The sequence below is a fragment of the Squalius cephalus genome (assembly GCF_949319135.1).
Source record: "Squalius cephalus genome assembly, chromosome: 7".
NCBI classification, from domain to species: Eukaryota; Metazoa; Chordata; class Actinopteri; order Cypriniformes; family Leuciscidae; genus Squalius; species Squalius cephalus.
Window position 1 is genome coordinate 26,543,745 of NC_137128.1, and position 25,203 is coordinate 26,568,947.

At 37.8% G+C, this 25,203-nt stretch overlaps 2 protein-coding genes across 2 annotated transcripts; one reads left to right on the plus strand and one right to left on the minus strand.

The window, feature by feature from the left end:
* Positions 1-11,460: 11,460 nt before the first annotated feature.
* Positions 11,461-17,352, plus strand: angptl4 (angiopoietin-like 4). The gene is made up of 7 exons (XM_079875973.1): positions 11,461-12,058; positions 12,659-12,769; positions 12,878-12,968; positions 14,915-15,028; positions 15,168-15,263; positions 15,551-15,829; positions 15,918-17,352. The coding sequence occupies exons 1-7, from the start codon at positions 11,549-11,551 to the stop codon at positions 16,100-16,102; spliced, it is 1,386 nt and encodes a 461-aa protein (XP_079732099.1). The 5' UTR covers positions 11,461-11,548; the 3' UTR covers positions 16,103-17,352.
* Positions 17,353-19,377: 2,025 nt separating this feature from the next.
* On the minus strand, positions 19,378-24,913 carry cnn2 (calponin 2). The gene is made up of 7 exons (XM_079875894.1): positions 24,705-24,913; positions 23,890-24,011; positions 23,717-23,783; positions 22,775-22,912; positions 22,567-22,683; positions 22,267-22,413; positions 19,378-20,897 (listed from the first exon to the last, which is right to left on the minus strand). The coding sequence occupies exons 1-7, from the start codon at positions 24,762-24,764 to the stop codon at positions 20,622-20,624; spliced, it is 927 nt and encodes a 308-aa protein (XP_079732020.1). The 5' UTR covers positions 24,765-24,913; the 3' UTR covers positions 19,378-20,621.
* Positions 24,914-25,203: the final 290 nt, after the last annotated feature.

Here is a 25,203-nt window from a genome sequence, read left to right on the forward strand (position 1 = left end):
TTGTTTTGAGGAATTACAAATTCTTGCCACATTTCCATACCATTTCTTTGGTTGATCTGGATATTAATCTTGTTATCACAGGTCGAGATTTGCCATCCTCTCTCCACCCGATCCTATGGCTTACGTCAATTTGGGAGCGTAGATCTTCTTTGGGGTCTTGAATGACTGCCTTAAGCCCGGGACACACCAAGCCGACGGTCGGCCGTGAAGGAAATGTAGTGAAGGAAATTATTTGTTTGTTTTTTTACCTTGGTCTCTTGATCTTTTGTCTGTCATCTTTGATTTTTTTTAACAACTGTGTTAGAACACTTTGGGTCAGATTTACGAAACAGGGCGCGTGAGAGCGCATTTCCAAAAAAGCACCGATGGGAGTGGAAAGTTTGCACGTGATCTACTGATGACGCACAAATTAAAGAACACAGACACAGCTGGATCATTTCCATAATGACCAACGCAATCTACCAAGAGCAACGCAAATTAGTGTCTGGTTTAAGAAATGTTTTTTGGGGAGGTAAATAATGGCACAAATACCAGTAAATTGACTAGCGCAAACCTTAGTAAATCACCTTGCCTTATTCATTTAAATACTCACCTCCTATAAATTTTGCATCTGAAAGGGAAACTCCAACTAATGCAATAAGGTCAGCCGCAAAAATAACTGTGCACACGCCTTATCAGCATAATTTTTCACTGCATGTCTTTAGTAAATCCTGACAGTAGTTTTTTAACACCAAAAGAAGGTTTGCACTTTACTCATCAACAGCATTCTTTCTTTCTTTCTTTCAATTTTTCTTTCTTTCTTTGAATTGCAAATATTGGGTTAATTCATGACATACAAGGGTAAATCAAATACAAGTCTTTGCTAATATTTACACAAAGGCAATAGTGGTTTAACTAGACCAAAGTAGGTAATTTCACCCTAATTTGCAGATTTAAAGTCCAACTGAAATCAAAATTGACCCTATTTACTTTGTTAGCGCATATTACTAGTCTTGTGGTGAAAAATTAATCCGTGCAAGTTAATACACAGAAAAAAAATTGTTTGCCGTCGTAATCTTTAATCAAAGTCTGAAAAGTTACTTCCGGTCTGAAATGGCGTTCCTTCTCTGATGATGTAGGTTTGACGGCTTGGGTTGGGAAACGCCTAACCACTCCCCTCAAACCGTTAGTCTGTTATAAGCAGAGATGGAAAGGAGGAGTGCTAGAGTAAAACCCTGACCTCTGTTCAATATTCCTTTTCACTGGGAAATACGTCACAACACTGGAGAAAAGTCGTTTGCAACTTCCGGTTCACGGGGACTTTAAGAAGACACTATAGGATTTGTTTGGCACAGCAATGTTTGCTGACATTCACATTTTATATTTTACAAACTGACATATAAAGAGTGTCTTCACAGCAGACACGTGCATGGCATAGCATACATGTTTACCCGGATACAAATCCCCCCGCCTTGATGTCCCTGAGGTCTCATCTTTCTCTCAGGTGGAAAAAACAGGGGTGACTGTCGGACAAACCCCTGTTTGTCATTTGCAATAAACACCCTCATGGTGTATAATGAATAAGTCCAGGAAGCAATTGATGTTGTATTATTTAGTGCTTATATTATATTTACAGATTAAAATATTTTGCACTGTTATTCCTGATTATTAAATAGGCTCATGTAATATATATTTTTTCCAATGATGAAGAAAATGTGAAGTTTTAATTTATTTTTTGCATTACTGTGCTTTCTTTTAAACAAACTTACATTGTTAATGTGAGAATCGACCCTGACCTGTTGCATCATAGACGCATAACCTTTGTTCAATATAAGTAGAGCAGCTGTGCCTCCACATCCGTTGAATAACAACACTGTGTCACTGGAGCATTGAGTTTCACTTGGGTCAGAGAGGAGACAGTTGACCCTGATTTACTGCTGCTGGTTCTGTGACTGACCCATGTTTATGATGTTCATTTTGAGTAGCGAAGGCCCCAAGGACAGTTTTAATCATTTTCACAGAGGACCGAGGTTACTGTAGGACATGTGGAGCAACCTTAATAAAACTTTTTGCAAAAAAAAATATAATATAATAATATGTCTATTGGGCCCTGATCTTTCCAAGTACACTACCGTAAAAGTTTGGGCACAGTACAATTTTTTGGAAAGAATTGATAAAAAGTGACATTTGTCACAGTCATGCCATGTTTAGTTTCATTGTTTTTTCTTGTTCAGTTTCTAGTCATGGTTTTCTTTGTCTTTGTTTTCCCTGTGTTCGAGTTTATCATTAGTTGTCATGGTTTCTGATTAGTTCACAACTGTCCCCTGTTCCGTTAATCATCTAGCCCTGTGGATTTAAGCCCTCTGTTTCTTCTGTTCAGTGTTCTGCGTTAACATTTATGGTCCTTGTGTAGTGTTTTTTGCTCTTTGTGTCAATTAATGTCTATTATCATTGTTAATTCTGTGTCATCATCCTCCCATCATCCTTGGGATTTAAACTACACGCACCCCCTAAAACAACGCAGAACCCAAAAGACAAGATTAATACTGTGCTTTTTGCTATGGATATTCCAGCAGTTAACTTCCTCTAGCTGAAGCAGGTGGATCGCTCCCTCAAGGATCACACAAGGGATGGCCTGCACATGGATGGTCCTCGAGGGAGCTTCGCTGACTATGTGGAGTGGGTGCTGGTGCGAAATGACTCACCATTTACCATCTGCCTGCAGGACATTGCAAGCCCAGTTCCAAGTAGTCTCAGTCATCGCTGGACATGCCAAGTTCCAAGTCATTTTGGTCTCCGATGGTTCAGCCCAGCAACAAGTCTTCATCATCCAGCACCAATTCGTCCTTGTCCTGCCCTATGTCTCCTTTGTTGCGGATGGTCCCGCCCAACTCCCTCTCCCATCTCTGCTGCCAAAGCCATCCAGTTCCTCTGCCTCTGCTGTCTCCTTTCAGCCCCTGGGTTCCTCCAGTCGTTCCACTCTGCTGCACAAGTCCACCTGGGTCAGCTTCCCAGTCATCAGCTCTGTCTTGGCCTGTGGATCCCTTAACTCCTCCACAAGCTTCCAATCCCCGGACTCCACCTTGGCCCTCCAAACTTGGATTGCCATCCCTCAGGCTCCACCAGGCTACCTCGTCCCTCTGGCTCCACCTTGGTCTATCGTCGCTCTGGCTCCACGTTGGACTTCCGAGCCAGCAGCTGCACCTCGACCCTCTACCCCTCTGGCTCTGCCGGGCTTCTCCTTCCCTCTGGTTCCATCATTGTCCTCACTTGTCCGCCCTGGTCTGGCAAGCCAATGCCTCCACCTTGGCCATGCCTGCCTTCAGCTCCACCGTGGGCCTCCAGGCCGTCAGTGTTACGCTGGGTCGTCGGCTGTTCGGCTCTGCCTAGGTCTCAACCTCCATGGGTTCCTTCTCAGTCTATCATCTCCCTGGTTCCACTCGGCCTCTCCACCAAGGCTCCACCATGGCTCCACCGTGAGCCTTCATCTTGTCATGGCTCTGGGTCATCCTCTGGTTTCTCCCATCTCCGTTCTGGCTCCTCCCTGGTTCCTCCGGTCATCTTCTTCTTAATGACTCTTTCTGCCTGTTCTTCATCCTCCTCCAAAAGCCCCCTCCCTCCCTCTTCAATTTGAACTCTTGTCTTGGTTCAGGTTTATGTTAATGTTTATAGTTCTTGTGTAGTGTTCTTTGTGTTAAAGTCTATTATCATAATTTAATCTGCGTCTCGCATCATCGTTAGGATTTACATGACATGCAGCACCTGACAACCGCAGATTTTTACACTGTTACAAAGAAATTCTATTTCAAAGAAATGCTGTTCTTTTGAAGTTTCTATTTATCAAAAAATCATTGAACAACAAATCAGGATCATGTGACACTGGAGATTGGAGTAATTATGCTGAAAATTCAGCTTTGCCATCACAGAAATTGTCCTAAATTTCATTTTAAAATATATTAAAATAGAAAACAATTTTAAATTGTACTAATATTTTACAATATTACTGTTTTTACTGTATTTGTGATCAAATGAATGCAGCCTTGGTGAGCATAAGAGATTTATTTCAAAAACATATAAAAAAACCCAAACTTTTGAGCAGTAGTGGACATTAACATGTTACTTCAGCAAAATATTTATTTAATCTTAGAATTGTATTGTTTTCACTGTAATGAGAAACCAAATGCACTGATTTGAAGTTCTTGTTTTTTCTTAAAATGACAACAAAATGTTTTTCACCAAGCTAAGCCATAGAATTGAAACAAGGCAAGGTTCAAGGCCACTTCTGGTGTTATGGTGAACATTCTAATGTTGAGAAGTACAAAACAAGCCCGATTAGACAATACATGGCCTTACAAAAAAGAAAAAGTATAATCGACAATGCATGTTTTATCTCTGGAAAACAAGTCTGTTATCTAGACTTTACTGTTATTGCTTTAGATCACAGTTTATAACTTCAGGCACAACTCTGCTATGTGTGTTATAAAGGAATGAATGATAATGATAATAATAATGTGTGAGTTTAATAATAAAGTGTTGCTGTAATTTAGTTATTTAACAGTGTCTGCACATAATATAATGTCATAAATCTCTACGACAATCACAAGCTCTTTTATTATTTGACACATTAGCTTGCTGGCGCTCTTTGTTTTGATTTCAAGTACAGGTTACTAGGCAGTAGGCACAAAAAGGAACATATGACTGGAAACAAAAACCACAGTATTTCAATAACTGTCTGTCATGTCAGACAAAGCAGACAGCATGAACTCATGCATGAATCAATTGTTGCTTCCCCTTTTTTCTTATTTTTCATTGTGGTGTTTCTTGAAAGTGACATCAATGATTTTGACTGTACAAGTTAATGCTTAAAGTATGAAATTTGCACTTTTTTGTGTACTTTATCGTATTTTATCACGTTTTATTCAGCAGTTATTTCCGATACACTCTTAGAAATAAAGGTTCCAAAAAGGTTTTGTTTGCAGCGTTGCAATAGAATAGACATTTTTGGTTACCCAAAAAACTTTCAGTGGACAGTTATAAGAAGAACCATTTCTTCTTAGTGTGAATAACATTTTAATAATCAGAAGAGCCTTTTTTCACTACAAAAAACATTATGTGCATTGAAAAGGTTCCATTAATGTTAAAGGTTCTTCATGGAGCCATAGATGGAAATAAAGAATGTTTAAAAGTGTACTGTGTGTATTATTCCCCTTGTCTATGTTTGCAGGTTTCAGAAAGTCATTAGCAGTGGAGATTTTTCAGTGACTCTTTCTGCAGGTTACATTGTTACGCCAGTAGGTGGCAACAAGTTTAATTCAAAACGCTGATTCATTTCGGAATCAAACAATACCTCTACTGTGACGGCTTATGTCAGTGAGTCATTGAATCAGTTGATTTACTGATTCATTCAGGAACGAAACTCTACTAATGTGCATTGCTCAGAGGCGTGATGGTTGATTCTGCTTTGGATTTGTTTGGAACATTTATGGTTTGCAGAACAAAATTTGAAAGTACACAGTGTAGGGTATAAAGAAATATAGATATATAAACATAGCATCTAAATGTAGTGAACGTTATAGCACTAAACAAAAAGAGAGAGATAATGTCACGCTGGGCTAAATCTTATAGTTGTCTAAAAAAGGCGCTAATGTGTGAGGATATAGGCTGATGTAGACTACATTTTTTTGTATATCCCATGTCATTATTCTCTTAGAAACAGTTCCCACTCCCAGAGTTAACTCCCAGAGTTAAATATCTTTCCGCTTCTGGAATATGTATAGACATGTGGCATATCATCTTTGCAGATCATGGAAAAATGCACTGCCTGCACGCTCCCAGTTCTCCAGTTGTTTTGCTGTCTTAGGGGATGAAAGGTTAACAGTTCCCTAATGTTGTTTATTTTTAAAGTCACAGGGGGTTGCCTATAGCAGATGTTCTGAAAGTTAAATAGGTCCCAACTAGAAACGTGTTTTATAACATGTTGGAATCCGACCAAACTTAACTGACAGAAATGTTACATGACGGGATGCAACCTGATTCTAGAACTTACAGGGCATCTGGAGGTGAATATGCAAGAAAAATAATATTGTTTACAGATACTCAAAGCATATATTCTATGGCTAAATGAATGGGACTATTAAACTTTGGCTCATTACATCTAAAAAGCAAACGATTTATAGTTAACACAATATACGTTTCCCTTTACGCAGAAGTATTATGTGTTGCACAAGTCCTTTCTGTAGAAATGGCTAGTTAAAACTGGTTCTTTGAACACGAAACTCCTTAAAAGTAATCATTTAAGTGTCTCAGGAAATTACAAAGGAAAATGGTTTATTTTAAAAGAAAAGAGAAGTGAAGCTTGTCTGGGGCGAATGAATGAACATCAACATCAATCAAACCCAATTGTGCCACCAGCATCCGAATGAGAAAATAAATAATGAGCTAAATGCATCAAATGTGTAAATTATGATATTATGATGAGTATATGATTTTTTTCCCCCCCAATACTGCCAATATTTTCTTTGTTGTTAAAAAAAATAAGTTTTTTTTTGTTTGAAAGTCCGGTGTTTAAACTTGTCTTCAGTATGACTGAACATAGCTGCAGCTGTTTAGACATTTATGCATCTGCAAAGTATGTATCCTGTCCTTTCCCAGTCTCATGAGTTACACACTAACAGATTCAGCTATGCACTGTGCATATTTCAGCCTGAATGCTCATAAGACTGAATTTTAAGTCAGTTTGTCTTTCATCTTTGCAGGATCTGAATGAATGCTCAACCAAATTAGTGCCATGCATGCACCACTAAAAACACAGAGAATATCAGATGCCTGCAAGAGTTCAGAATGTAAATAAGCAACAGCTGCTGTATTGTCATATCAGAGTGTCATATTAAATGAACCTGATGGTGACAAGCTGCTGTCCTCTGCTGATTATTCAGTCTTTAACTGTTGATTGAGATAAAGCTTTGCACAGTCACTCCGATTTCTTTATTTAGTGCTACCCTAAAGAAGCAATTTGACATATACCACAAAATAAAATAATCTCAAATATCCAAATTATCCTGTTTAAAAGTTTTGATGATCCTCTACAAAACGGGAATTCCAAAGTTATGATCATAACTGAATTTTTTTTTTTTTATGTGAACTGATCATGTAAACCCACATTTATTATGATTTCTTTTTATTATATGCTTTATGGAATCTTGAGCAATAAATTACTTTATTGTCATGCTCTGAGTGACTATATTTTGCAAGGTTGTTTTGTGAAAAATAAATCATAACATTAAGATGTAAGCTACAAATTTTAGGACTGAAAAACCTGAAGCTAAATATTAATTATGGGCCTAGGATTGGGTCGAAAAGAAGTCGCACAGTCACACTAGAAAAAAACAGTAAAAAGTAAAAAAAAAAAAAAAGAAAAAGAATGTATATAGACACAATGAGGAGGAAACAACACAATTGTTCTATAAATACAATCATTTTTGTCCATATGAAGAGTTCAGATGCAAAAGCCTCTAAGTGCCATCTGAAATTTACTTCTACAATGGTCATTTTTATCAAGCTCGTATATTTAAGTTCAGTAATTTCACTTAAATGACAATTAATAGGTAAGTTTCACTGCCATTTAAGTGAAATTACTGAACTTAAATATACGAGCTTGATAAAAATGATCATTCTAGAAGAAAATTTCAAATGGCACTTGGAGGCTTTTGCATCTGAACTCTTCATATACAGAAAGCACAGCAGGCCATTTTCACCCTGTATGTGTTCTAGTGAGGAAATGTGTTATTTCCAGTGCTTTAGTAACAGACCTTGAGGTGGTGATGAAGGCCATGAGCTGATCTGTGGGCAGAGGGGAGATAACCACTATATTTGACCACAAGGAGGCAGAAGAACTTTCTCTGGACGGTCCCAAAATGCACTCCTTTCAAGCACGTATGCGGTTGAATGCATGCCCAGATGTGGTTTAGTGTACACTCAGAACAAACTGTTCTGGAGAAGTTGAGTTCTGCTCTGAGTCTGAGCAAAGAAGTTTCAGCAACAGTTATCTTTTCATTGTTTCTTAATCTTTCATTTCATTATTATCAAGCTTGCAACATGTAGTGATCTATGTTTGATAGACCACAACAAATTGGCCCTTGTTCTGGAAAAGTCTGAAAGATGTCTCAAAAGATTGCCTTCCAACAGGTGTAGTTACACGTCGGACATGGTTTTACACAGTCCTCAACATCACAATCACAGAAATACTACAATCCCTACATCCAGAAGAGGACAACCATACTATGACACAAATCTTATGACTGAAGTCATGCTCAGGACATTTAAATTCACATTTAATCATACCTCAGCATGGTTCCAGTATACACTACCTTCTACCTTCACTTTATATTCATCAAGGAATCCTGAAAAAATAATATATTAAGCAACACAATTGTTTTCAACTGATAATCAGCATATTAGAATGATTTCTGAAGGATCATGTGACACTGAAGACTGTAATCATGCTGGAAATTCAGCTATGTCATCACAGGAATGAATGATTTTTTAAATAAAATAGAAAACAGTTATTTTAAATAATTTAATAATATTTCACAATATTACTGTATTTTTATTTAAAAAAAAATTTAAACACAGCTTTGGTGAGCATATAAGAGACGTGCTCATATGCCAGTGTTCATCTCACTCTGGATATGACATGTGAATAATATACAGAGGAATTTCTTGTTTTACATTGCTCTTAATAAAACAATTAAAAACAGGTAGTGTTAAAACTGAGTCATACGTGTAGTATATGGACGGGAGGTAACTGTTATTATGCAATCACCCAAAATACAATCACATCTTCTTAAGATCTCTTACTGTAAATATACTGTACTGTCAATACAGTTCAGCATCACATATGGCAAATCAAAATGTTTCTGATGTATGATTGAATGAAAATGAAGGCAAATATCTTTTAACAGGGGATATCAAAGAGAATAAATGCAATAGAGTCCTATGCTAATCATGTGACAGCTAACAAGGGCATGATTTATGTGTTGTCACGTGACCTCTGTAATGCTTTTGTTAATAACTGGTTACCAAAACATAATTGTATTAACAAAACTTCTTCAAGACTTCTTAAGTTTGTTTAAACTATGATTTTTTTTCGACAATGATTCTGTTATCATTTCCTTGGACATCCATTGCTTATTCACCTATAGTGCCTCTTTCACATAAATCTTGATGTTCTATCTAGTGTGATGCAGATGTTACGTATTTAGAATGTGGGTAAAAGGTTGTCTTGCCGGGAGCATATTAGAGTCAAAAATGCAGCTGTTTCTTTGTTCCGGCATGTGATTCGGGCAGATGACTAACTGCTGTCATCAGTGTTTCTGGGAAACTCGTAGACAGGGCAGATACTGAATATCCCTGTCATTCATATGCTAATTGTTGACTTCAGGGCTACTCAGCATCTGAAAAGACTTTGGCTAGAAGAGATGGATACACACTGTGCTTCGCAGATGATGCGTACATTAAAATCCCATACCAAATTTTCTGACCCGTCATTATAAAGAGCGGTAGGTCAGCTGATTTAAGATGTCACCCGTCTTGTAGCTATCCAAGTACCAAACAAAACAGTGTTAAAGAGTGTTAAAACAATGGCATGTTATGTGATTCAATTAGAGTGATCCACCAAAAGGCGTGCATATGAAACAACTCAATAAGTGTTTGTTTTATTGCTTGCTTCACGTCATTGGCATTGAGAAGCAAACACACCCTGAGAGTTGGTTTACAAGCACTGGAACAAGTAGAAAATGCTTTGTCAATCCAGCATTAACCATGAAGCACCCTTCAGGCTTGAAATTCAAGTGAAATATTTACCTAGATGCATCAAATTAAAGATTACACAGGCATTTAAAGGCATGGTTTTCTGCATTTGATTAATGCCCGAGTCATACAGTGCCTTTCAAAAGTTTGGGGTCGGTATAAAGTTTTTGAAAGAAGTCTCTAATCCTAATCATTTGATAAAAAAAGGTAATACTGTGAAATATTATTATAATACAAAAAGACAGTTGTAATATATTTTAAAATATAATTTGTTCCTGTAATGGCATCTTTACTCCAATCTTTAGTCACATGATACTTCAGAAATCCTTCTAATATGCTGATTTGCTTCTCAGAAAACATTTCTTACTATTATAAATGTTGAAAGTATTTTTCTGTAAATAGTGATTATTTTCCCCACAGAAATCTTTGATGTTAGAAAGGTCAAAAGAACAGTATTTATTTGAAATATATTTTTATAACAATTTGCAATTATTTACTGTCACTTTTGATCAAAATAATTAAAAGTATTACTTTCTTTAAAATATATATATATATATATATATATATATATATATATGACCCTAAACTTTTGAGCAATAGTGTCATTCATAAAAGACCTATATTTATATTAGAGATATAATTCCAGTCGTGACCGAGTTCAATTTCATCAACAGTCAAGTCCTGGCTTCTGCTCCACTTACCAGAACTTCAAATCCTGTTTTGACCATGTCAGCGAAGTACACTGTAAAAACAAGGAAATCTTTCTCTGAAAACCTGAAAAGCTTTCGAATACTAAAGGATAAACCCTGTAACACTTGTATTCTTATATCACCTAACTGGAATACACACCTAATCCTTTGTATCACAAGACAAAATAACAACAACAACAACAATAATAACTAAATAGGAGTATTGCTTTTCTATGGGTGTGGCAAAATCTAAGGCATCACTTGAAGAGGTAACCGAGTGTAGTCTTCAGAAGGCTCTAGTGAATGCTGGCTTTCTGTGAGCATGAACTTTCCCCTAATTCTCACACTGCTCTGTGCTCACAGAGGAACAGACCACAGCGCTCAACTACGGCACGTTCACCTCGTCGCTCCACACAAAGCCTCTGCCACAATAATGACTTCACACTGGGAAAACCCTGATTTCCATTCAGACCAAAGAAACGAAATATTTTCTCTCTAAACTATGTAGTTTTCTATATAATGTATTTTTTATCAATGTCAGCTAATTGAAAATTAACAGTGGGTAGGATGTACCCAACTGAAATCAATACTGGTTTGTATGATTGTACTTCACTGTCTCAGTATAGGATTGTTTGTGTGAAACAATGTGCAAAAAAAGAAACACTTAAATTAAACATAATATAATCAATGAAACCGCTGACCAAAAGTCAAACTGATTACACATACAAACATATGAATCACATAAATTGCTCAATATTCATTATTGTTGTACGCCTACACTCAATTTTCAAAATCTTAAAAATAATGAGAAATCGATAGGCTTTCTGGTTGCAACCGTGTCCATTCTTACATCATGGTCCACATTAGAAGCAAATACATTTAAGGGGGAGGAGGCTGAAACCTGAGCAGACACACTCCCTCCACATAGCCAGCCAATCAGATCATGCTAGACGGGTATAAAAACAAGTTAGCCCTTCAACAGCATGAGCTTGTGCTCTTCAGAATACTGCGACAGCTAACCGGTCTCTACTACAAGTTAGAATAACCAGACAACCAAAGACAAAACAAGCAAGATGAAGGTACCACTGGCAAATCTGCTATGCATCACAGTCTTGGCAACCTCCGGGTCAAGCTTCCCGCTGGAGAGGAGAGGAGCTGCTGCTGCTGGAAAAGAGAAGAGAGTTCAGTATGCAGCATGGGATGATGTTAATGTGCTTGCACATGGGTTGCTGCAGCTAGGTCAGGGTCTTAAAGAACATGTGGACAAGACCAAAGGCCAGGTGAGAGACATCACCATAAAGATGAAGGTGTTCAACGTCACCGTATCCGAGCTTGGCAAGCTGACTCAACGGCTTCAAGAAGACAGCATGGCGCTGAAAGCAAAAGCCCAGAGTTTGGAAGAAAGTGAGAGGCTGGTCCTAAACGTGTCCACGGATCTGCGGGAGAAGACTAAGGAGCTGCTCAAAGACAGGCAGAAGGACCATGAGAGAATGAATAAGATGGAAGAAAAAGTAGATGGCTTGATGCAAGGAGAGGGTTCGGAAGCTGCCAACGGCAACTACAGTGATGCGCGGATCATTCAGGTAGGCTATGTGAAAAACCTTATTTCAGGGCTAAAAGAAAGTGAAGCATTTTGTCTTTGTTTTAGTCAAAGGCTAACCACATTTCTGCCTGACATGCATTGTAATGTTTGCTTTGATGTGTATTTGCATATATTTGTTAACTTAAATTAAATAAACAAGAATTAATTGGATTGGTTTAAGTGATTTGAAAAGCCTGCATTTCCATTATACTACTGACCCGCACACAAGCGCATAACAGAAAAGTTTGTGGGCGTGAACACCGCTTCATGGCATGAACTCAATGCCGTGCTGTACGTGCAAGGTAGCAGTTATCAATGTCCGGACAAAGAAAAATGTCCGAGGCACTGACCTCCTGGAAAGTTTACCTTCGCCCCTTGATTCATGTTTCAGCAATAAACAAGCTGTTTAGATCTTCATTGTCTGCGCGAACTTCATTACGATGCAGAAGAAAAGCTGTGTCGTTTGAAAAGATTATACAGGACCGGTTATTCAGGAATTTAATTGTCAACACTGTAACTATCGTTTCAGTCTGCTGAGGTTTGGAAAAGCCCCCGTTTTGAGTTTGATTAAAGACTGATCTCAAACCATTTCTTATTTCAGTGGATGCTGGAGGCGCAAAATAAACGCATTGATGACCTAGTCGAGCGCATCAAGCAACAGCAAGAAAAAATGGATAAACAAAATATTCGAATTCGAACTCTCCAAAACCAGGTAATAAAAAAATACTATGATACAAAATATACGTACAAAATAGTGTGGTTATTAATATGAAATCTAAGACTACAAACTTATTCAAAATATTCATGTGATGTGCACTAGATTCAAATGAAAAACGAACGATCTTCTCTCAAACGGAAGGAGGATGAAGTTCATCTGAACGCGAGCTCTGAACAGCGAGATTCACCTGATGGTAAGTTTTTTTTTTTTTTTTTTTTTTTACATATAATTGTGTTTAAAAAAAAACAGTGTTTCAGTAAACACACACACAAAAAAATACATTATAAGTTAGTAAGAGTGCTCTAAATGTAAATGCTTGCTTATAGAAGTCGTTACAAATTCTCCCATTCACATTTAAGTGGACCATCTCTGCCAAAACAGTCTCTAACACCCTATATTATAATTGCATCAATACTGAAGTAAAACATGAAGTTTTGCCCTTGCCAACGGCAGGCTGGGACTTGTTTTGCACATAGATAGTGATGTAATGAACTGCATAATGTTGATTAACATGTCCAAATAGGATAATTATCTTGAAAACATTTAGAAAATTCCGCATGGAAATTAGGCAATATCTCAAACATTTAACCTTGAATATTATAATTATGTTTTTAATTCTGTAGGTGTGTGATGGTAGGAAATGGTACATTTATAAGAAACTCCATTTCAGAGCAATGGCTGCCTCTAAGTAGGTGAAAGGTGAACCTAGCAGAAACACATGGGCCAGAACAGTCATCCAAACCAACACAATAAAGCCTTTAATGGCGAGTTCTGACATCAGTGGGATCCAAAGAATGCTTTAAAAGAAACAGTTTCCCTGGACTCCTTCCAATTGTGTGCAAGTTCATCAGTCTCGGACTGTGTTAAATCAGGGTCACAAGCACGCAGAGATTTGTTACAAATCTGGCCAAGGGGCCAAAGACCAAAGGGAGTGCTTATTTTTTTTCAGATTATATCCTGTACCTTAGATTAGATTTCCTGGCTTTAATCCAGTGAAAACTATAAAATACAGAGTGCATATTTTTGGACCGTGAACTTTGTACAGACTTTCCCTGTTGTGTGCAGCACTCCAAAACCACGTCATTTCTCTCAGAAAACATGTAACCTTTACCCTAGATCTGTCAGAGCCAGACTATCCCCCTCAGACCCCCCTGCCTCCATACAGACAACCCCTTTTATTGTAGTGAATGAGAAGTGTGCCGGACTAGAGAAGACCACTTCACTTAATGCCATATGCTTTGAGCCGAGCCTTACATACATACATATATATTTATATATATATATATTTATTACACTGTGTTTTAGAAAACTACGCATATATATGACTATATGACTTATATTACGTTATATTATATATAGTTGTGTACATATATATATATATATATATATATATATATATATATATATAGTCATTTAAAGTACAGCATCCAATTTTTTCAGGATAGACAGCACCAAGATACCCCCTTTTTTGGGGGGGGTATCTGACTCCTCTCACGTATAGCGCCTTGAGGGCCTTTGCAGTTGCTTCTCAAATAGCAGCAGCAGCCTCGGCATTCCCGGATCACTCGCTGTCCATGCATTGTGATGTCAGAGGAGGGGTGCTGTGCACGTGAAGAACGCATGAAGGGCTGGACTAAAGGGGGGCAGGGAATAGGGAATGCTTGTAGAGGTCTGAGGCAACTGAGGGAAGTCTCTGCTTGGGAACTGGGGGAAAGGTCATGTTTACACCCTCAATTGTTCCAGCCAGGTCAGAATTCTCTTGTGAAACTGCCTTTGTTTGGCAGATGTTTGTAAAGTGAGCCACATAGTGCACCTTTTAAGCGTCAGTGTCTGAGAAATATATGCCAATGCGTATAGCATTGAACGCTCTTTTGTACCAATACGACATTTTTGGACTATTGCCCTGGAGTTCAAAACAAACTCCATGTTGTCTTCTGTGTGCTTGGGTTGACACGTTCAAGGTTCAGTGTTTGAGATAAGGGTTTAGTTCACCATTAAACAATGTGATAAACACTTATCCTGTACGTGTGAGCAATATCCATCGTGTGCCAACTTTAAAATCCCTGTTTGGATACAGGCTTGGATAAAGGTCATTTGTAGACATGTGAATTATATTTGTGGTGTTTTTGTGTCTTTCAGCTATGGCTTCTGACTGTCATGTGCTGTTCCTGAGGGGTGAGACCTCAAGCGGGCTGTACACCATCCAACCCACTGACTCCCAGCCTTTTGAGGTCTTCTGCGAAATGACACCCGGTAGGTGGTACTTTTATGTGTTTTGAGCCTCTAAGGCTTCTTTGTTGGTAAAGCATATTGCATATTGCTTCCCCACCCCCAAAAAATATCACTCAGGAGAACAGCTTTTAATCCTTTTGTTTTGTGCTTGAATCCACAGAAGGAGGATGGACAGTCATCCAGAGACGACAGGATGGATCTGTAGACTTCGATCAACTATGGCAGGCATATCAAGCTGGCTTTGGGAGCCTGAATGGTAAGAATCCAATGTGAACCAACTCTGTTTTTCATGTGAGCAACAGGCTCTGAGCAAACAGCCACTTCTGTCAGTAGACTTTGATTAAGGCAAAGTGATTACCTACTAATAATGGATGTAGAGTGGCAGATTAAGGATAGAGGATCAGATCAATCCTGGCTGGAGAGGAAACATTGTCAAATCCTGTATCCCTAATGCCTTTAAATGATTTAACTGCAGAGTGACTAAATCTCCTGGCCTATTCCTAGACCAGTCTCTTAAATATCCTTCTTAAATGTTGCTTTCAGGTGAGTTCTGGCTCGGCCTGGAGAAGATTCATTCTGTGTCCAAAGGCGGCAACTACATCCTCAAAGTGCAGTTCTCTGATTGGCGGGATGAGATTCAGAGCATCAACTACCCTTTCCATCTGAACGGTGAGGAGAACAACTATTCCCTTCGCATTCTGGAGAGGCGCGCTGGGAACCTGGAGAGCTCTCTGTCCACCGAAGCATCCGGAGTGCCCTTCTCCACCCGCGACAAAGACAATGACCAGAAAAATGACCTCAACTGTGCCAAACAGCTATCAGGTAACATCATGATGCCGTTGCCCATAAATTTAATCTTTCTATGTGGGTTATGTTGTCATTTTAATAGGTTTCCTTTTTGGCTTTCCAGGTGGTTGGTGGTTTAGCAACTGTGGTCGCTCTAACCTAAACGGCAGGTATTTCGTTACTCCTGCGCCAAAGCAAAGGCACCAGAGAAAACAAGGAGTGTTCTGGAAAACCTGGCGTGGCCGCTACTACCCGCTGAAAACCACCACCATGATGATTGCGCCCGCCGAGATCGAGAACAAGTCCTAGAGGATGTCCGCTGTCTAAATCAATCACACACAAGACCTTAACCAATGACGTGGGAGGAGAAACCACCATTCGTAACCTGCCAAAATAACATACTGGTGCTGAAAAGGTCTAAAGCACTTTTAGGAGTGTTTGTTATAACAGACAATGTCTGAATCATGTATGTGGTGGACACTCAAATCCCAGTCTGTGCAAAAATAGGCTCTTTTATTTAATCAGAATGGAAAGAACTAAATGTGCCTGGAACTCTGCAAGCAGCAGCATGTGTTATATGGTGCAGGCCACTGTAAGGATCTGCTACATGTTTAGACAAATCTGGCAGAGTGACGTCAAAAGACCTGATGGTTAGGCACCATTGCGAGTGCTTCCCATAACTAAAAGGCTTGGGGAAGAAATTAAATAACCTTACCACTAAAATACGGACCAAATAAGCTACATAAGCTTGAGCCAGTACTTTTGAGAACGCTTATTGTAAAGGCACTATTTATCTTAAGGCATTATCCACAGACAAAGACATGCATTAGTAGATCTGCAGAACATTGAAAGATTTGTTGCCCGTCAAGTCATTTCAAGTATCCAAACGTGGAAGTTATTTTCTGGTACACACGCTGTCTTTCAAAAGCTTAAATGACCTGAGACTACTTGTGTATTTTCCTGTTTTGAAATCAAATGAGGAGTTCCTGTGGAGATTTATTTTCTCAGTCACATTGACTGCCTTTAAATGTCTAGAGCTGTCACTTCTCTGTAAATAAGAGAAATGTACATTTTCTTCATAGCATTACAGCTGTATTCTTGCCAACTTCAAAACGGTCATGCTCTGATTTCCATAATATTTAAGTGTTGTACAAAAAATCATTATGTATTTCTTTATCTTTTTGCTTATAATTTATGTTACTTTTTGTTACTGTTTTTATGAAAAAATGTTTGGTCTTGAAGAGACCAATAAAAATTGATTTTATTTAAAAAACAAACAAACTCCGTGTCATTGAAGTTCTTGCACTACACACAAACAGTATAAAGGATGAAGTGCTAAGCAGATGTACGCAGCTCTCATCAGACCCGAGGGTTACGTTTATCTACACGGCAGGTGATGCTGGAATGTCCTGGTGGTGCTCGAGCTTGCACAGTGCCCCAGAGACAAGAAACATGGCAACAAATATAATTGAGCAGATGGCTGCAAATATACCTGTAAGAAATCCGTACAGTTGAAATGCTGTGATTTCTGTTAAACCAAAAATAAACTTTTATCATAGAAAAAAAAGTAAAAAATACTATGTCCTTGAATGTTCCAAGGAGTGCTGCCATATGGTCTTAAACACACGTGAACCTTACTTAGCGGAAATCAGCTTATTCTTCTGACTTACCTATAAGTAACTAAGTTGTGTTGGCTTCTGAGTGTCACACTCAATGTTTCACACCTGAAAGAAGTCGTCACTAATGTGCTTTCAGTTACTTCTAGATGAGTTTACTGTATTTAACACTCAAGTGCTTTACGGTTTAGAAAAAGAACAACTGTCTTATCACCTTTGAAATAAAGTTATCTTTTTAGCTGTGATAAATAGAAACATTGTAATGTGCTACATTTGAAATCCTGGTTTACAATAAATAAGATGCAGGTTTAAAGGCAACAAGATTATGCACTTCATATTGACAAAAGCTTATGAATTGCCAGGGGTCAAGTGGAACTGAGTGATATAAGAAAAGGACACTGCACATAGTTATAAGTACAGTATAGGCCTACATGGAGTTATTAAGAGCATTACAGAACCAGCAGAAAATGAGGCCATTGCACAAACATAAAGACATGTTTCGTCATATAACAGCCATTATGTTTAGCCATTATGATTTTTAAAGCTTCATTCAACAGTCATCCTGCCTAATGTATTGTTACTTTGTTTAGAGCCACTGAAGCAGAACAGTACCAAAGAACAAATATTATTCCGTTATATAACATTTGATTGTCATTAATCATGATGAGGACCCCTCAGTATCCCCTTTTAGTTGTTTTATAACTGTATTTCATTTTAGCCTATCTTATCTGTTTTGGATTTCACTAAAATACTTTTTGCAACCCCCAACCTGAAGGCAAAAACTAATACAGTGCAAATACATTTATTAATTTTTAACTAATAAGAAAAGCAGATTTGTTTGAATGGTTAAAACTAATTTTAATGTGAGATATTTTTGCCGTTTAAAAAAATGGAACGACATGAGGGGATTATTGTTGACAGAATTTCCATTTTCGGGTGAGCTCTCCCGAGAAAAATGCATAGATTACCTGTGTAATATAATGTTTGCACAATGCCGTCTGTGTGACAGGTTACCTGCTTCAACAGGAGTCATGAAGGTAAATCAGTCTGAAGCGTGGGGAGGTGAGCGGCGTGTCAACATGGAATGTGGCATTTCATTAACAAGAAGAGAGCCTTTTTGACAAGCTTACAGCAGGGCTGTTTGAGAAGAGGCACAAGTAAGGCCTTAAAAGCAAAAATCTGCACATGTGTCGACAAAGTGAAGTTGTAAAAAAATCTCAACCTCAGGCAGCAAAAACTGGCGAGAACCGGAGAAACTGGTGAGACCTTGTTAAGCAGCGCCACCTGGTGCAAGCGACAAAAACGTAATTTCGATTGAGACTTGCAGTAAAAATATCTTTATTGAATGTATTGGTAACACTAAAACGTTCCATTAGTTAGCATCGTTTAATGCATTAACTAACAATTACCAAATTACATAAATCAGGGTCAACTTGAAAATATGAACTAAATAATAAAATATTTAGTTTGACCTCCAGTTTTACAATCAGCATTTTCACAGCGTTAAGTACATCCTTTCACTTACCCTTTGTTAAAAATTAAATAGCATTTCTTTTCGTTAGGAGCTTTATAATTTAGACTATTCTTAATGTGTAGCTAATAATACCATGCTGTCCTTTTCACTCAATGCCAGATGATGGCAGTGTTGAGTAATTTAACAATTTCTGAAGGCAAGTCCCCTCTTCAGATTTATTATGCACCAGTCCATTAAGGATATTAGTGGGCCCTGCTCCAGTGTCTGAGGATGTAGTACATCAGCTTCATTATCTGACTCAACACTGCTTGCTTGATCATTTTTCTTATCGGATCATTGATTAATGGATCCAGGATTTCCATTAGGAAGTAGGCCTAAGCAAGTGATTTCAAATGTTATCTTCCTCTTGTATAGGACTGAAAATTAAATACTAGCTTTGTTATATACTAATTGTTTCAGAGAGCAAAAGGCTATCAAATTAAGTGAATCCTGACAACAGTACCTCTTGTTCATCATCTTTTATTATAAACCCAGTATTTACTACATTCATTTAACCATGATATTCCACGAGAAAGGTTTAAAAAAGCAGACCTAAAATGTTCCAATGTCTAGTACAAAAGGTTTAGCCATTTGGAATGAGAACAAATACTGTGGAATAAAAGTAGTGAATCCAGTTCCTAATTTGGAATGTTCAAGGCTCACAATGTTATACTTCAATTTCCATTTACAATACTATAATCCAAAGAAAACAAGACATGCTCCAGTTGGTCTGGCTCTACAAACAGTAAAATATTTGATGAGAAAATGAAACACTAATACAAAGATGAACTATTTAAAACACATTACAGATTGTATGTGAGACAGTTAAGTGTATTATAAGAGCACATTCATCTCCTCGCATCAACTGAGGAAGTCGAATGTTTAGAATGTCAAAAGCAGAAATGACTCAAAAATGTTGCTGAAATGATAGATAACCCCTTCCTTTTTGTGCATGTCAAGAATGTGCTCTAAATTTCCAGCCTAAAAACACAATAACAAAAATATTACTGGGAAAATAAGCTCTTAAATTAACAAAATGGACCACATAACTGCAGTAAAGGTTCACCATATTGAAACCCTCACTGTTTTAACTTTGCATCTTTCAACTGTAACAGCAAAAATTCTCCTTCACATGCTCAACTGACAAGAAAAAGCATTTTGCAGAGTGGTTTTAAACCCCGGAGCATGTTCTATATTCAATAAATGAATCAGACTCACGTAATGCTCTTTCTCGTCCATACTTAATATCAAATTTCCTCACAAGAAGGCTTGATTAGAAAAGAAGAAAAATCATTATTTGGGATTATGTAAATGTAACTTTACAATAACCCCAGTCACACTTGCATTTAAGATCAGCGTTTTGAACAAATAAAAAAAAATCAAATAAAATGTACAATAAACTAAACCTACAATTAAGCAAATACTAAATATTATCATAGAGGTTGTTCAATTAAATGACTGTCAAATGAACCATATAAAATACAAGAAATATCAACACGCATAACACTTAACATATTTTGTTGGGCTCTCGTTTCAAATGAACCAAACATACTGTTTATAAAAAAGAACATTGATATAGTTAAAAAATAAGTGATATGTTTCATATGGGTCACTTTCATGTTTTGGGTCTTTTGTTTACAAGGAAGTATCAACTTCCCTTTAGCTTCTTATTCAGACTCATAGCCTGCGATTGGTCAATTCAGTAATCTTGACCGTCATCCTGATAACCCTGGTAGCCCTCGTCTTGGTAATCCGTGTAGCCAACAGCATCAGCTCCTTCTCCAGTCGCATCGGGTGCACTTTTGGGGCAGTATTTGGCATCGTAGATCTGACGGCCAAGCCCAAAATTTTGCCCGCTCTGGTTGGCGCCTTGAGTGTAGCCCATTTGTAGAGACATTGTGGAGTTGTCGCATTTGTCGGTGCCACTTTTCTGGTCGTAGATGGCACGGCGGGTCCCTGGAGCTGTCATACCAGACTACAAGGAACAGATCAGATTCAGAACCACATTTTATTATATTTTTATTTTCAGTTTTCATTTTAACTTTAGTTTAAAGTGCCCCTATTATGCCATTTTAAAGGTTTCTCATTTTGTTTTGGAGGTCTCCTACAATAGGTTTATATGCATCAAAGGTAAAATATGGAAATAAAACTTTAATTTTCTCATACTGTAAATGGGACATCACCTAATTTTCTCATACTGTACATGGGACATCACCTAATTTTTCAAAGAGTCTGAAAACCAAACCCCTCCTTTCCGTGAGCCTAGCCTGCTTGAGGCATAAATTGGTTGGCTTCATTGCTGTCATTAGTTGTTGCCAACCATCTCCAAAACCGGTAATCTTCGAGCTATTGAGAGTTAAATTTGCATTTATTATGCTCGAATTTTCCCGCTCTCTTCTTCCAAGCGACTCACCCTCACTGACTCATCTCTGGTGAAGTGTGCACTGACGCACTACGTAAAAAGACATATGTAACACGAAGTTGCAAAATGGGTAGGTAACTTCCAAAGACCTGGGGCCGGTTGCATAAACTGCTTAGACCAGTCTTAAGTTAGTGCTAACTTTTTAAAGTCAGATGTAACTGAGGTAGATCGGTCTAATTTGAATCAGAAAGTAAGACTGATTACCACTTGACTAATTTCTAGTTGGCCACTGTGTTAAGACTGTGGTCTTAACACAGTGGCTAAGTTTATGCAACTGGCGCTACACAGTCTAAAAGCATATATTTTTCAATCAGATGTAAGACCTTGTCTTAAAATTGAATGCCTAGCAGAAAAAAAATACCAATATTTTTAAATGGACTTAGAATCAGGAGATAATAATTTCAGACTTAATACTTTTTAATGTCCTGCAAGAACCCCATTTTAGGAGACAATAACTGTATTTGTGGTGCACTTTGATCTTTAAAACTTTGCAGACCTTTTACAATCACAAACAGCTGTATTACACACTGCATGAAATGTAATATTAAAAAAACAAAAAAGCACAATAGGGGCACTAAGTATTAGTAATTTTATGTTTTTGCCATTTTTATTAGTTTTAGTTTAATTTCTATTTAGCTTTATTTTCATTTTAGTTTAAGTCATTTTAGTCCTTCAAACTAAGTAAAAACATTCAGTTATTTTGTCAAAACATTTTCATTTTTGTAAATATGGTTGTGTACACACATATACACATATATATATATATATATACACACACACATTATTATTATTATATTATTTTTTTTAAGCGTTATTTCAAGTAGCCAAAAACTTTTAACAGTTTTAGTTAACAATAATAACACTGATCAGAATGAGATAGTAATATGAGAAAATGAGCAATATCATGGGAGGTGGTACTCACTTGGCTAGCACCCTTGTTAGTGCCCATCTGAAGACTGATGGTTGAATGGTCCATTGGTGGTAGAATATGTGACTTGGGATCATACAGGTGTCTTCTGGTACCGTAGGCATTCATTCCAGCTTGACTTGCACATTTATTTGTTCCCATCTATAAAGAGACACGCACACAAGCTACATACATGAGCTATTTTCATGGCACTTTCCAGATAAAGCCATATTAGTTTTGGATTAAAGATTGTGAATAAATTATATTCAGATAGTTTAAGAGAATGACAGAAACTTGTACAAAGTTCAGCCATACCTGTAGTCCAATGACACATTGCCCAGCTTTCATTTTCTCTTCATCGAAAGCCCTCTCCTGTCTCTCTGCATACTTCACTCCAATGTCTACACTTGAGTGGATGCCCTTGGTTTTAGCCTGTAAACAGAGAGAGAATCTATAATTACAGACTGAAATAAAATCAGTTAGGCTGTTCTCCTGTGGAATTATGTCATTAAACGGGGCCTACCATGCCAGCAAGAGCCAGAAGTGTGGTCTGAACCTGTGTCATGTTTCCATTCTCAAACAGATCATTGGCCTCAAAAGTATCGTGAGGTTTGAGTCCATAGGTGGTGATTGCTTTAATGAAGTTGGTCAGATTCTCTAGCTGCAACAAAATGAAATAGCTGAATGAGAACAGACGAAACATAACCTTCATGCTGGACGTTCATTTCAACTACAAAAGATAATCTTATCCGGAATTTAAAGGGTTAGTTCACCCAAAAATAAATTCTGTCAGTAATTACTCACCCTCATGTTGTTCCAACCCCGTAAGACTTTCGTTCATCTTCGGAACACAAATTAACATATTTTTGATGAAATCTGAGAGCTGGCTCACTTCTTCAGCACTTCTGGGTTGTACGTCAGAACGTAGGCTCACTATTGGCCAGCATGACCAGCGTCGGTCAATAGTGAGCCTACGTTCTGACGTACAACCCAGAAGCGCTGCGCTGTTACACTCTGTGAATTCATTCAGGCCCACACAGAAGAAAATGAATAGTTGAATAAAGTCGTTATTTTTGTTTTGTTTTTGCGCACAAAAAGTATTCTCGTCACTTGATAAACTTAAGGTTGAGCCACTGAGTCACTTGGACTTTTCTGGAACAGCAGATATCAATTACCTTGCAGCCTATGGAGGAGTGAGCCAGCTCTCAGATTTCATAAAAATATCTTAATTTGTTTTCCGAAGATGACCGAAAATCTTACGGGGTTGGAACAACATGAGGGTGAGTAATTCCTGACAGAATTTTCATTTTTGGGTGACCTAAACCTTTAAGTGAACACATTAGACAACTATGTTCTCAGAAAGAAAAAAAAGAAAGAAAAGTTCAATGTCAGAACATTTTATCTCCAGCTTTCCAAAAAACATTTGGGAATAAACATTTTAGAGGAGCGTAAAACGTCAGCTCACCTGATGCCAGTTTTGGGACGATTGGTTAATCTTCTTCACAGACCCTGGCTGAAGTTTGTTTACAAGCCTTTAAGGAAAGATCAAGACCGCACGGTTATGCAAAGTTATATTGTAAAATAGTCTTTGAAAATAATTAATGGGAGTTACATAAACATTCATAAATGCAAACTTACTCGCAGAGTATTACACCATTTTTCAACCCTTTCTGGAAGTCATCTCCAATTGACCGCCCAGTGATGCCCTCAATCCAAATTCGTAATTCTTCTTCTTTTTGGGGGTCATACTTCTGTGCAATCTAGAGGAAAGATTAATGTGACACTGGTCAATAATCATACTATAATCAGGCTACATGCTCATTATTTCAATAAGCTCTACATGATCACCCAATGCCCTACATTGGATAAATAAACATGTAGGTGAGTCAGTTAATGGCATATAGGAAATTAAAGACCTTTCAATCACCATAAATCTGGCTGTCAGGGTAATGTCAGGGCTGCTAACCGACACTAAGTGTTCTACAAACACATCAACACCTTTGAGGAGGAGGAATGTGAACTTACGGCAGGGTTTGTAGGTGTTTTTTTGTTTGTTTGTTTTTTTTTTGTAGCACAAACTGTGCGTTTTCTTTCAGGCCAGATCACAATGACATATTTGAGGACTGGAGGCAACGCCCCAAGAGTTTCTTGAGAACTTTCTTTACCGTTTCCGTAACTTCTTTTGCGTTTTACTTACTTTCACTTTACAGCTACTTGCCAGTAAATAATATAATTCAATATGCATTACATGGAGCACAATTGTTATCTAACTTTGTATCGTTACACGTGTTACATGTTAACACACCAGGAAGTTTGCGAAACATTTGTTGAAACACTTTGGATTCATCAGAATGAGACTTCCGTTACATATAAGATACAATATGCCAAACAAAATATGTCTGTGTTTTAACGAAGGTTTTGAAATAGTTAATAAATTATTCCACGTAAGTTACCTTGCTCTTCACTTCCGCTGAAAACCCGTATGCTGGGCCTCTGTTGAACTGCGAAGACATTGTCAGCAACAAGAGTAGAATAAGTTTCAAAACAGATTGTCGAGAACTGAAAGAAAGACTTCGGTAAAGTTTGGTAGTTTTGTCTTCTTTTCCTATTTTAGCGTATGCATATCCAGAACTTCCCCTTGTTTACCTCGCAACCAATGAGAACAGGCGCTCAATGCGGGCCACGCCCCTTTTCCCCCTTCTTGGCCGTGATTGATATCAAAAACTCCATATATGGCACTAAAGTACCAAATTCCTTTATAATGGGAGTATCCGTGTCCATCCTGGTATTCCAGACTCGCGGTAGCTGAGGATTGAGTCACCTCTGGGAATACGGCAGGCTACTGAATGATGTCACTAACACTCATGAAATATCTTTGTAATGCTGAGGAAGCAAGGCAAGATAGGATGTCATGCTAATAAGTCATTAATGTAATCAGTCACATGATTTTGA